At 46.3% G+C, this 14,607-nt stretch overlaps 1 protein-coding gene across 1 annotated transcript in view; it reads right to left on the reverse strand.

The window, feature by feature from the left end:
* LOC133352538 (vitellogenin-like) overlaps window positions 1-8,322 on the reverse strand; it is a 33,567-nt gene extending 25,245 nt beyond the window's left edge. Inside the window, 8 exon segments of the mRNA XM_061568248.1 lie at window positions 64-229; window positions 1,085-1,242; window positions 2,100-2,256; window positions 2,756-2,904; window positions 4,823-4,984; window positions 5,336-5,587; window positions 6,730-6,881; window positions 8,280-8,322. Coding sequence (XP_061424232.1) covers window positions 64-229; window positions 1,085-1,242; window positions 2,100-2,256; window positions 2,756-2,904; window positions 4,823-4,984; window positions 5,336-5,587; window positions 6,730-6,881; window positions 8,280-8,322 — 1,239 coding nt within the window.
* Between the last annotated feature and the right edge of the window lie 6,285 nt (window positions 8,323-14,607).

The following is a 14,607-nucleotide window of genomic DNA, read 5'->3' on the forward strand; positions in this document are numbered from 1 at the left end:
ATCGGAAGGTGCTGGGTCAAAAACAACAAATTGAGCAAGAGACCACACAGCCGGCTCTGTTACCCGTGCGTAGTTGAGCGAATCGCGAGTGGCCAGCTGATGGCTCAGGGTGCCGTAGACAATCTGTGTGGCCTCGGCCGTAGTCAGCTGCTCGCTGGCGAGCGTCCGCTTCAGGAAGATCAGTGCCTCGGATGTGGCCATGGCTGGGACCGCGTCCAAAATCCAGCGCCTGTCACGAACGCAGAACCACAACAGCGGCAACATGCAGGGTCAGTTGATTTCCCCCTAATGTGCGAGCACTTTACAAGCTGCTATTCACATGACAGCTACGTGCAATGCATGACAGTCAAAACCGGTATTTTATTGAAAGCAGCTCCAATGTTGTTCAATTAAGAGAATTATTTTTTTACGTTGATGACTTTTTTTGCAAGCGGTCATTCGTCAGCCAGCGGACATTTATAACTACCATCTCGTTAGCTATGCAATATTCCTTAAGGGTGCTGTCCTCGTTATGGGCAATATTGATCTTGATTTGAAGCTTTCGTGACTGCAGGAATCTATACTCTTGGTTCTTTCAGTAAAGTCACGTAGATAGAAAATTCATAGATCACGACATTCTGTTTACGTGCCAAACCCTTACTGGTTGGCTGTGTCGGGTGGTGGCGGGTTTAACGACACAGCATTTATACATTTCGATTTAAAGCTTTCGTGACTGCAGGGATTCATCTTCTTGGTTCTTTCGGTAAAGTCATCACGTAGAATGGAAATAATAAAATAATAAAAAAAAATAATAAAAAAAATAATAATAATAAAAATAAAACATAATAAAATAATTCTCACGACGTTTCTCGACAGACCTGTTCTTCACCTGAGGACGGCTGCTTGCGTTGTGGCCGTAACGTCGTGAGAATAATTTTATTATGTTTACTTTTTATTATTTTATTATGTTTTATTCTCATTATTTTATTATGTTTTATTTTATTATTTTATTATTTCCATTCTAGCATTTATACATTTACGCAATCTACCCCCCAAAAACAAGCTCAAGAAGCCCTGCCGGGCAGCAGCACGGAGCCCACCGCACCTGTAGTCCTTCTGCTGGTGGAGCTTGTGCCAGAGTGACTGGAGGACGTCGGCGTCCACGTTGCGAAGGAAGGCGGTGAGACGGAGGAACTTGGCGGGCGCGTCCTCGTGGACGGAGAGCTGGTTGTTCTCCACCAGGTGCTTGAGTACGGTGTGGATCTGCGAACAGAGGGGCACACGAGGGCAGCGTTGCGGCAAGGCGTCATCGTCAGCGGCGGGGCATTTACTCTGAGCGGCCGCTGCAGCTTGGTATTGCCGTGGTGTAGAGCAGTGGTTTTTTTCAAATTTACTGTAGCCTTGCACTACCTTTGGTTCTCAATCGTAAATAAATTGTTTAATGTTTATGAGAGTGCACCCCAGGTTAAGAACCACTGGTGTAGAGTCACAGATAGGCAGTCAAATACGTAGTTTGTAGTTTGTCGGAAATTGTATTGGATGAGCAATGATTTGCCTCGATAACACAACATTTGGTGGTCATGTGACTTCTGTCTGTGACTTGATTGCTTTCCCAGTTTTCCACAAAGCTGGGGCAATGTTCAAATTAATCGACACAGTATTTGGATATCAACATGTTTACAAGCGAAAATTGTGCGGCAATTAATGCAAAAGACGATTGCTTGCAACAGTTGCCCTAAATTGCCCTTAGGTTATTGTGGACTTAATGGCTAATATGGTTAAACAGATGCACACTTTAAGAGATGCTGTTGCTACTTAGTGAAACATAATCTTCCGTACAAAAGATTTTCCTTACAGAATACATATATTTACCATATATTTGTTCCAATGAATGGATGCCCCAAAATAATTATTTCCATAAAAAGGTAAGTACACCGTTAACGTGCCTTTATTACTTTTATTGCAAATCGATTTCTGCTCTGCAATATTTAAGGTTGCCGAACTAATATTCGGTATCAGTTTGGTAATTAATACACCGTGCCAACGATGCGCCTGATGCACGTGTGAGCTGTGTCATTCACGGGTTTATGTACACATCCCGTAAGGGCGCAACACTCTACCTCTGACTCGAGATTCTTTCCCTTGGTCACAAAGAGGGACGACGTCTTGGTGATAGCTGACGACGGGAATTTGTACATGAGTCCACCGCGGTTCTGCAGAGAAGCTGCCTGGCTGGCTGCTGGAGCAGATTGGATTCCCTCCAGGATCAGCTTTTGCCTGCAAAACACACGTGGGTCACAGGGTCACGTGTTCAGTAGCATAGAATACGACGGACGGGTTTCAGACATGAAGCATTCTGGATCTTTTCCAGATTATTTTGCAAGAACAATTTGCGATCAATTTTTTTGGTTTCAGACGTGTGTTTTTCGTGCCAACAAACGATTGCGTTGTCCACGTGATGAAAAAAATCTCAATCCTCGGATATTTCTTATCTGTGCCTCATTTTCGGATTAAACTAAACATCGGGAGCAAACTCCAAGTATATCATGTTCTTGTATATTTAATTAAAAAGTGGCTTATCATGTGGAAATGTATAGCAGCCAAATACTCTAAACGTATGTTTCTAAATGTGGACGGAAAAAACCGGAGGGACCAAATAAAAATCCACGTGACCACAGGCAGAGCACGCAAACTCCAAATAAGCAGGCGTCAGAGTCGGGATCGAACCCACGACCTCCTGCATACCAGGTGAGGGAGTTAACATTGCCCCCCTCACCTTGATTCAATGACCACGTTCCCTTCTTTGATGTCGAACACGCTCAGCTGCTGGATCTCTTCGGAATGTGCGCTCTTGATGATGTAGCCGGAGGGCTCGTCGAAGATGGCGTAGCTGTACACGGCAGTGCTACGCAGGTTCTTGTTCATCTGCATTGCCACAAACACGACCATCACCATCATGGGACTTCCTTTGCCAGTACCAAAATATACTACCATGGGTACCTCATTTGCCAGTAAAAATATGATAATTGTTTTTTACCCTTCTATCTGGCAACAAAACTGACACCTTTTTACAAGGAGTCACGTTTGCATAGACCACAATACCTGCAGTCATAATGCCTTTTGGCGTCATCTGGTCCAACCCATGTGAGACTAGGCTCTAAGAAAGCTGTCTCGGGTGTGGACCAATCAACTTCAAGGACTGTGCACATTATCAGAGTTATGTTTTTTGTTTGCATTATGACTGCAGGTATTGTGGTCTATGCAAACGTGACTCCTTGTAAAAAGGTGTCAGTTTTGTTGCCAGATAGAAGGGTAAAAAACAATCATCAAAATATACTAATAGGGTTTTTCCCCTTTTTTTTCCGGCAACAAGGAATCATGCTTACATTAACCACAATACTTGCAGTCAAATGCAAACAAAAAAACAATACTCTCATAATTTATGCATTGTCTTTGAAACTGATTGGTCCACACCAGAGACAGCTTTCTTTAGAGCCTAGTCTCATATGGTGTTCGACCAGATGACGTCAAAAGGCGCACAGTTCAAAGACAACGCACTACCAGAGTAATGAGAGCTCGGGGTGAGCAGCTACATCATGGGACCATCACCATCATCATCTGCTTCATCATCATCATCCACTACGTGGGGTCTTAAAACTCAGGCCTAGCTATTAATTTCCTATTGATCTGGAGAGAATTTAGTTTTCGAAATAATCTGACAATAATCTCACGTCGCTTCTGTGAATGAACGTGCGTGCTCTGCTTGATTCATTCGCTGTCACATGGTGTCGGATGACATCACTTTTGACAGCATAAAAAACATGTAAAATTATTATTATCCTGGATAAATACTGAGCATTGTTATGAAATGTTTACATGTTTGTACAAGATGCAACCATTGGCAACCTACTAAAGGGCTGCTTTCATATGGTACCACAGTACAACAGTGAAGATCTTCCTGTATATTTCATCGTCGTGGAATAATGTATATCGATCAAACTTATTGTAAGGCATGTCCTCAGCGATTACACACACGCTGCGGTGTGGTACACAGTTGAACGCTGCATAATTAATGTTTAAGTGCGATATGGTGATGTATAATGATTAATAGACTTCATGTAAGGCACCTTGGAGTGCCTCGCCAATGTAAGGGGGGAATATAAATGTCATCATCCTAACTTCCAGAAGCGACGACGTCAATTCATGCGACGGGGTGCTGGGTGAATCGTTATGTCGCAGGATCCTGGGAAGTGGCAGCAGCTTGGACGAGGCTCTTAGTCCAGCAGTGGATTGATCATGAATGTTGCTGATGATGATTTTTTAAAATATATATTTATTTCGCTCCCCCCCCCACCCCCCCACCCCCGGGGCCTGCTCTGATGAGCCCGGTTTACATGATATCATCAATGTCCTTGGTAATGCCAGAATCAGAATATTTATTTATACTGGAGGAATCCGATGAGCTATGAAGCTCTTCATCACAGATGTCCAGTGGTAAGAACGTTATAACAACCAACAATACAAAAAAACATGACACGAGTGCAAAGTACAAGAGAGGTAAACAAATCACCTGGCCACAAATGAAAGTTCAACCAAGTGGCTTATCATTTGCACATTTATAGCATCAAAATAATCTAAATAGTCTAAAGGCATGTTTCTAAATGTGGAAGGAAAAACTGGAGGACCCGGAGAAAAAAAATCCACGCGACCACGTGGAGAGAGATCATTGCAAACTCCAAATATAGAGCAGGCGTCAGGGTCGGGGTCGAACCCCCGACCTCCTGCATAGCAGGCGAGGAAGACAGCGTCTTATTAAAATAAAAAAAAAGTTTAGAAGGCGCACCTTTTGGCAAGACGGGCAACGCTCAGCGTAGGCAACTCCCATCGTCTTGTAAACCTTGTGGTCGCAATTGTTCAGGTCCTTGGTCTTCACCACCGCCATCTCGTTGGTGCGGTAGCCCTGTCCGACGACGTAGGTCGTCTGGCAGACACCTTCCACGCCGGTCTGCGCGGCCACAACGGAGCGCGATGGAACGAGAATGTGGAGGAGTAAGAGTCAAGTTGGGCGAACGGCTTGTGAGCAATCCGCAGTTACACCGAGCACAAATGACAGCCCTGGCACTGGGTGCGGGCAGCTAAATTGATGGTGGTGACCATGTGACAGTCGGATACGTAGACGTTTGACTGCGCGAGGCATCATCATCCACTGCCGTTACTTATTAAAGAGGCGCCTGTGTCCTGCAATGACGCGGCACCGAGGCTCGTTTATGATAAACGCTGAACACGGGAAGGAATAAAATGTGTGCGTCGGGGCCTCCGGATGTGAGTGCTGACAGACGTGCTGCTGCTGCCATACCTCCTGGAGCTCGAAGGTTTGCTGGTTCTTCTTGAGGGACAGCTGGAAGAGGTTGAGGATTCCCCTGATGATGTTCACCGCGGTGTCGGTGACCTGGGGCGGAGCGTAGATGTCTCCGACGCGGCCGGCACTGTAGTCAAACCTTACGGGCACCTGGAGCTGCTGGATGATGTGGTCGTACCCCGCTGTCAACGGGTTGAACGAGTCGGAAGGCCACGGCCCCAGGAAATACTTGAAGTTCACCTGCGTAATCTGCACGGGGTCATGACCAACAGAGACGGACACGGGGGGGGTTGAACACTCATTCCTTTAGAAGTGGCTTTGTGTGCGCGTCCTTCCCGACGCACGGTTGGCTACGTACGGCGCGAAAGAAGTTCAACATTTAGTACGTACACACATGCACGTTGCATTAGAATCGGATCTGGAAACTTCACAAGGCGGGCGAGCGGGGGGGGGGGGGGGTCCTGCATATTAAAACAAAAACTAAGATATTTTTTTGGATGATAAATATCGATAAAATACAAATATTCGGGGTCTCAAAAGGGGGGGGGGGGGGGCAATGGACCCACCACTTTTCTGCATTGGCAGTGGAGCACAAATGAAGTCCAAGACACATGTTTCAAGAACACAGAGGAAGAAGTCCTTCAACACAAAACGACACACCTCTGTGTACTCTGTGTGCGTGTGTACGTGTCTGAATGCATGTACATGTGTATAGTTGGTGTGTATCGGCCAGTCATCTCATCGGCCAATTCATCTCAGTCAGTCAACCCATGGCACCACCTGGGTCGGTCCCGTGACCTACTGCCAACGGGCGTTCGACACTTCGCGTGACCTTAAAGTGCACTTAGCCTGGCACAACCGCCGTGGTGATGTCGCCGCCGCTATTGTTGTTGTTTGTGTTTACTTGTTGTTATGCTAACAGACATTTCACGTTGGGGGGCGGCGAGTGGGAGGGGGGGGTTATCAGCCCCCTCGAACACAACCATTAGGTGATGCGTCTGCCACTCATCTCGATCCGTCAAACCATAAACAGCAAGGGGTCATATTCTTTGGGTCTTTCGGTAAAGTCACGTAGATAGGATTCAAATAACCTATCTACGTGACGAAGAATATGAATTCCTGCAGTCACGAAAGCTTTAAGTCAAGATTTAGCCGAGGGTCAGTCCCGTGACCTCCTGCCAGTGAGCCGCGTCTCCGACGACGCATTTTTTGTATTTAACGCGATCGCTTCAAAAGCGCACCTAGCCTGGCACCAAAAAAAAAGAGCGCCGTGGGCACTTCGCCGCTACTTTCTTAGCGAGTGATGTTGACCGTCGCTGACGATGTTTGTTTGTTTGTTTGGTTATTTGGTTGTTTGGTTGTTTGGTTGTTGCTGTGGACAACACTCGCACCTTCAGAGTGGCCTGGTTGTGCGTGTGCCCTTGGATCTCGATCTTCATGTCGCCGCTGAGTCCCGCGCGGTTCACGCCAGGTTCGGGCAGCCCAGACACGGAGAAAGCGTCGTACGAGTAGCGGTAAACCTTCCCCGGCTGGAACTGCGCATCTGCAACCCACGGAGAGGACAGGGGGGGGGGGGGTGACGAGGGTGAGAGCGCGAAGACTTTATGCTGCGTCTTCTTCATCATCATCATCATCATCAGGCGAGCGGTTAATGCTGTGTGGGTTTACTCCTCCAACACACCGGTGTGTCAGAGAAGTAACGAATTGGCACGTTTTGTTTACGTGACAACCCTTACTGATCGCCTGTGTCGGGTGGTGGCGGGTTTAACGACACAAAATAAAGCGCTATTATGAACAGCTTAAAGAGTTACCATTCGGCCGCAGCAACGTAACAATGCTGTAGTAAATTTCGATTTAAAGCTTTCGTGACTGCAGGGATTCATCTTCTTGGTTCTTTCGGTAAAGTCACTTTCGGTAAAGTCACTTTACCGAAACAAAGTCACTTTACCGAAACAACCAAAAAATGCTGTAGTAGCTGCTGATGAGACCCAGACGGTCAAAACCGGTTCCGAGTTTACTCACTTAAACAAATGCTGCCTGCTGAAATTGATCCGGAAAGTCACATAGGCTAAATCCATACGTGTGTCTGCGGACACGGAATGCAACGTCGTATTACCTGCTGATGAGACCCAGAGAGTCGAAACGGGGTCGCAGTTTACTTGCTGCAACAAACGAAGCTTAATGATTTTGGTCTCGAAAGCTGATAGGCTGGTGGACTTCAGCAATCGTTTTAGTTGAGGGCTTAATAGAGTTCTGCTGATATTTGAGTACTGAAATAAGACTTGGGCTACGCCGGTTTTCTAAAGTAATCGACCAAAATATCCCAACGCAGGACCTCTGCAGAAAAGAATTTTTTATCATAGACTCTGTGAGACAATCCTGAAAAAATGCCATTATTAACACTATATAGCCGCTATACTGAGCCACAACACAAATATTAAGATCCCCTGCGTAGCCTCTGTAGGCTGTTGGGGAAAGTGTCATCGGTTATTAGTAGGTGCGCACGAGGTGCGCAGCAGCCTTTATCTTCTTGAATGCCGATCTTTGCATTTAAATCGGGTACTCACTTAAGGCTGAGTCTACCTGCGGGAGGCCCAGCGCGGGTTCAGATGGCGCTCTCCACTGACATTATCCGGGGGTGAGAATTCAACTGAGGTGGCCGGGCTCACAACGCGGCACATTAACCACTCTGCCGCCGCTCCCCGTAAGCTCCAATACTGGACACACCGAAGAAGAATTTTAGACGCTGCGTGTTTTTTTTGAAGTTGTGCTATACGGCTCCCCGATACAGTTTTACGGTTCGTCGGCTCGTGTTGTCCGGCTTGGTGCCCGAGGTTTCTCTCCACGTGCTAAACAAGCACGTGGAGGGAAACGTCGGACATCACAACTCTTCTCTGTATAAATCACTCCGATTGTGCGTAGAGCAGTGAGTGGGACTTACCTGCAAGGGCAAACGCCAAAGCCACCAGGAGTAGCTTCCACATGGCTGCGGTGTTTGTTGAGAGGTGGTGGTCAGCAGTAGGCGAGAGAAGTCCTGGAGGAGTCCGAAGAGAGGAGAGAGCTGGGTTACTATTCCCAGAACTCTGCTCGCTGCTGGACTGCCTTTACAACGGCGGAGGTCTTCCCTTTTATACGGATCGGAGCCGTCTCCTTATCAGCACCGGCACGACGTGCCAGGTGACACTAACCTCGGTTTTGCGTGCGCGCCCAGTTTCTGCAGCCAATGTCACTCGTGGCGTGGCGAAGCATCAGCAGCAGCAGGGAGTTGGGGACAAGCCTTCAGAGTCTGACATGGGTCCGAAAAACAACGAACGCCCCTTCATGCTTGTCAGCGGTTTTCGTGTCAAGAGGACCTCGCCACGGCACGCGGGACACGTGGCCGCACTGCTGATGAGATGTTGACGAGACGAAGAAAACGACCCGGGGCAATGAGTGCACAATGCATGCCGGTGCTGGCTGCCTGTGTGCGCCTGTCATCCAGCACCGTGCAGGCAGTGGGGACTGGTGGATCGCACAAATGTTGGAAGAATCCCTGCACCTGGCTCACCAGGAGAAGGCAGTACAGCAAAAATGCGCACTCCACCCGTCCCATCTGTATGGGACAGAGCGGTGGTTCTCAACTCCACCACCCTTGCCTAACCCAACATGGTTCTGAGAAAGGAACGTGTGAAAAATGAGCATCAATATTTTCACCAATTGTCCATTTTGTGAGGTATCTTAACTGGCGAGTAATTGCAAGCGAATAGCAAAAAACAACAACATGCTCGCAGGTCACTCTTTGAAACCACGTTGTTTCCGATCAATGAGTTCAGAAAGGTATTTTATATCGCTCTAGGCCACCATATGGATTCGAATGTTATCGTAGTTATTTTATATTGGCAGATTCACACATGATTATTCACCAATGACTCTGATGTATGATATCACTAGCCTTTTGCCCGTGCAAGGACGAGTGTAGTTCAGTAAATCTGAAACTTGTAAGCGAAAAGCAGATCGCGACGTGATATTCATTGCATTAATGCGTGTGCAATTTGTAAGGGCGCGGTGACACAGACATATTTCATTTAAAGGTAATAATCCCTTGTTCATCACGACGTCCTTTTTACTTCGATGTCTCAACAGCGTTACGGAGATCACGTGACGTGAGGGTTCTGCCTTTGTAGTGAGGGTTGGGAGGAGGCGGCTCGCCCCCCCCCCCATGTGGAGTGACGTCACTTGCTAATTAATATTAATGGGGGAGGAGGGTGTCCATTTGGAAGACGTCACCTCTTCATGATTTATAAATGTGGGGGGCTGTTCGATATGGAGTGACGTCACCCACTTATGATTATTAATGAGGGAGGGGGGGTCCACGTGGAGGACGTCACTTGTTCATGAGTATTAATGAGGGGGGCTGGCCGACGTGGAGTGACGTCACGCGCGGGACACACAGACATTCTTGGCTCATTATAGTAGTTCATTTCACGCACTTACAAACCACCTCACATGCCCCCTGGGGCATTGCCACGTACCCCCAGGGGTTCGCGGAGGCCTAGGTGGAAACCACTGGGATAGAGCGTTGCCCTCTCGCATGCGTGGGCTTTCTCTGAGGGCTCCGCTTTCCTCCCACATGGAAATACTCATGAATCATGAATTGGTTTAACACGTATAAGGTTTTCGCGACCAATATTATCCATAATAGAGCGTTTTTTTGGGTTAGATCACGTAAATATATAAATATGTCATTAAACCCGCCATACTAATGACGAATTGGCACATTCTGTTTACGTGACAACCCTTACCAGTTGGCTGTGTCAGGTGGTGGAGGGTTTAACGACACATTTATATATTTACGTGATCTAACCCAAAATACGTCTATTATGGACTCATGAATTGGCTGATAACGTAATATATATGTATAGAGAATCGTATAGTTGGGGCAAATTGTTGGCATTGGCTCATTACGTGGCTGCCTTCCCGCTTGCCTGTGCGTCCTCGGTGCCTCTGAGTCGTTCTCTCTCTTCGCTTTACAAGTTACGTGTGCATTACGTGTTACAAGTAACGTTACGTTACAAGTTACGTGTGAATTACGTGCGTGAGATCACTGCACGGTGCATTGAGTTCTGCTTTAACGAGCTGATGACTGTGGCATTTGTCCATGCATACGCAAGTGGAAGCCCAAGGACTGACAATCACGCCATTGTAGCCATTGTGATATCCAAAGGTGTGACCTGTCCACCAGAGGGTAGTGGGCGCCACGGTGCCGAGATGTTAACTACCTCGCTTGGTAGACAGGAGGTCGTGTGTTCGATCTCGACCCTGACACCTGTAAATTTGGGGTCTGTATGTTCTCTCTCCCCGTAGTGGCATGGATATTTCTCCAGGTCTTCCGGGTTTTCCCTCCACATTTAGAAATGTGTTTAGAGCATTTGGTTGCTACAAATGTCCACGTGATAAGCCACTTCGTTGAGCTATAACTTGTGACCAGGTGGCTTCTGAAAAAGAGCTATATGACTCAGTGGGCCTAACCTGGTAAAATAGAAATAAAATATTTTAGTTTCTAGTTTTAGTTTGGTGGAACGTCGTGTCTGGTGATAGATGTCCAAGGCCTAGTCGTGTCACTTGGCCAACTTGCAGCAGTCACAAACTTTGGTGGACTGGCAGATGCATTTGTCGAACTCGTCGTTCATGCGGGAATTGCTCCACTTCCAGAGTCAGTTGTGCAGCAATATCGTCTCATGTGGATGCACAAAAGAATGCACGTTACACAATTGCACTATATGTATTGTAATTAAAGTCCCTTGTGACTAGACGTATAACGATTTGGAGTTAATCGGTGGTGCATATACATATATCAGTTGTTTGTGTGACTTGAATTGATATATTCATATATATTTACAGAAATAAATCAAGGATCAGCAATATATGTGTTACATAATTTCCCACACATTTTCCATTGCAGGGTTTTAATAAGACTTTCCATATATATTTTGAATATAGCCCTATTTTACTTTGTTCATAGTATTTATAATTATCAAACACATAGTATTATATGCAAAGATAATAGATATATCGCCATTTTTTGGGGGAGATTTTGGTCCTAAATCATCAACATTGGGCATGGAAAACACAATACTCAGTTTCAGCATAAACCCAAATCGTTTGTAAAAAAAAATACTTGAAAAACTTTTCCTGATAAATGCCTCCTAAAACATTATGCAACAACATATATGAAGATTTGACCTCGTCTATATCAGGTAAGTTCATTACCAGTGATTGTCATAATTGAATCTGAGACGGTTAATTATTTCACCAATTATCTTCAGGCCATTAGTTCTCGAATCCATTTGTATTGGTAAACATCTTCAATGTAGAAGCTCACCAACCAGGAGGACAAGCTATTTCTAGAAAAGGAATGTTGAAGCAGTAAGATTATAGAAAATGCAGTAAAAAACAACACCGTTTTCCCTAGCTTTAGTAGATTACAAAAGCGCATTCGATTCAGTGGAAGTTGATACAGTCATCCAAGTTCTCACAAACCAGGGTCCTAATACATTACTATATCCACGTTAGCTAAATAATGCAGAATGAGGGAATAGTTATACTGAGATTGCATAACAATTCTATACTGAGTCAGAATAAGGGGGACACGGGCCAGGTTCTCGATGCAATCGCCCCTCTAAGCATGGTCAAGCATCCAACCAGCATGCTTTTAAAGCATATACTGTACAACAAATATGAAATGTGAAATTAATGTTGAAAAACAAAATGTTAAACGCGAGACCGTGGCACCAACATCGGTGGCAGAGGTGTCGATGTTCATCGCACGGCTGAAAATTAGACATTGCCGCTCGACCACATCCACACGCCGATTCTCAAATCATGCTTGGACGTTGCTTGCGCCGCTGATCGTACACCCGGCAAATCTTTCATTCAGCGAGGCCTGTTTTCCAGACCGATTCAAAATGGCGCAGCTAGCACCGCTCCTGAAACAAGTTGGCTTGAGCCATAGTGACCCTGCTCACTATCGGCCCCATCTCAAACCTGAGTACGATTTCAAAGGTCATAGAGCACCTGTGCCCGAAGCGGTGACCTCCCCACGTTACTGTGACGGGCAGATTCCACCCGTTGCAGTCGGCATACCGGCAGTTCTACAGCAATGAGACGGCTCTACCAAGATGGCTAATGCCCTCGACAAGATTATGGGTGACCGGTGCGCCGCAGCGTTGGCTGGCCTCAATCTCTCAGCCGCCTTCGACACCATCGACCGTGAGATACTCATCGGACGGCCAAATGGGGTGGATTGAGTCAAACCTAGATGGTCGGTCACAGTTTGTCACGCTGGGCGATGAACAGTCATCGCCTATGCCATGTCGAGTTAACATACCACTGGGGTCTATCCTCGGGCCCTTCCTATTTTAAACATACGTCCCTCCGATCGCATGACATCAAGTTCCATCAACATGCTCATGATAGACAATTGTACACCGCAGTGAAGTCAAAGTTAGATATGGAGAGCCTCGGTAACCTCGAAGATTTCTACTCTTCGAAAGAGGCTCGGAACCATACTCGACCAGAGTATATCGTTTGATCACCACGTGCAAAATAGAGAAACGTCCTGCAATTTTTATATCAGGGCTCTACAACATTCCACCACTATTGAGTAGTAACATAGCCAACACGGTGACCTGTAGCATAGTATCGAGAAGATTCTATTATTGCAACTCATTAATCTACGTGACGTCTGGCAAAAACATTAGCAAGCTGCAGCGTGTAAAATATTCTCTGGCACGTGTCGTGACAGGTACTGCAGGATCCGACCGTGTCCGTCCAGTGCTCGCCGAGCTGCATATCCTTCCTGTTGCCGAACCAAAATAATTACAAGGTAGCGCTCATTGCACAGAAATTGCTTGCCACATCTTGTCAAAGAGCTTAACTCATCTGGCGAATTTCTGGTCATCCTCGCAGTGGCTTTTGGCTGGCCATTGAACAAAGACGGTCACTGCATCGCGTGCTTTCATGTGTGCTTCTGCGGCCGTCTGGAACGCTCTTCTGATATTAGGAAGCCGCTGGAGCCATGCACTTTAAATCTAGATTGAAAACTAATTTCTTTAGAACTGCTTTTTTGTGTTCAGTTTGTTGTCCTTTCCCCGCGCCTCCGATTAAAATCCCTGCAAAAAAGTGTGTCCTTTGGCATTGGACTCGGCTTGGTGTTGCATGCCTCTGATGATACACTTTTGGAGAAAACTTTGTGGATTATGTGCATTTGTAAAACTCTCACACCCATTAAGATGCGAGGCAGCCATGGAACATCAGTACGGCAAAACGGACTGTTTAATGGATCAGTACAGAGCTTGAGTGTTCTCTCATATTACATGGCATTTCTTCACGTAACTCTACGTTTCTAATACATGCAATGTAGGTATTATATTTAACTTCATTCACACAATACGTAACCGACGGTACTAATCGGCGGTGCGGGAAAATCATCATCATCATCATCAACATCATGAGACCTCCTTTACCAGTGGCAAAATATAGTAGTAGGTTTTTACCCTTTAAACTGGTACAAAACTGACACCTTTATACAAGGCATCATGTTTGCACTTGTGTTGTGGTTATTGCAAACATGATGCCTTGTATAAAGGTGTCAGTTTTGTACCAGTTTAAAGGGTAAAAACCTACTACTATATCATCAACATCGTCAGCCATGATCAATCCACGACTGATCGAACGCCTCCTTCCAAAAGCCGCCACCAGCTCCCACGATCTCATGATGGACACAATCCAGCCCAGCACGTGCAGACAAACTCATCTCATCACTCCATCTCCTCGGTGTAGGCACTCTCAACCGTGCTGCATTCGGGCATTGCCAAACGCACAATGCAGGCCGCGTCTGACCCTCCCGACGATGAGCCTCGAGACTCATTTGAGGCTTTCCCTGTCTAAGTTGTTGGTGAGTGGACACGTGGACGCGGTGAAATAAAATAAATGCTGAGGTGGCTCAGCCTGACCGTGCCAGTGAGCTCAGGGGAACGGGCAGGACACTCCGACCGCGACTGCCCTCTTTTGAACAAATATGTAGGCGCTGGACCCCGTGTCCCCGAAAGCCAACATTACTCAATTTGCTGTCGATGTGAGATTGCACAAACGTGACGTATTTTTTTCAGACTCCGAGAAAGGTTATATATACCTTTTCTTGGTTCTTTCTGTAAAGTCACGTAGAAGGGAAATAATATTGTTTTATATTTTTATTATTTCATTATTTCGCTTCTACGTGACTTACCGAA

The sequence above is a fragment of the Lethenteron reissneri genome, chromosome 41, assembly GCF_015708825.2.
Source record: "Lethenteron reissneri isolate LAM-NWPU_2019-01 chromosome 41, ASM1570882v1, whole genome shotgun sequence".
NCBI classification, from domain to species: domain Eukaryota; kingdom Metazoa; phylum Chordata; class Hyperoartia; order Petromyzontiformes; family Petromyzontidae; genus Lethenteron; species Lethenteron reissneri.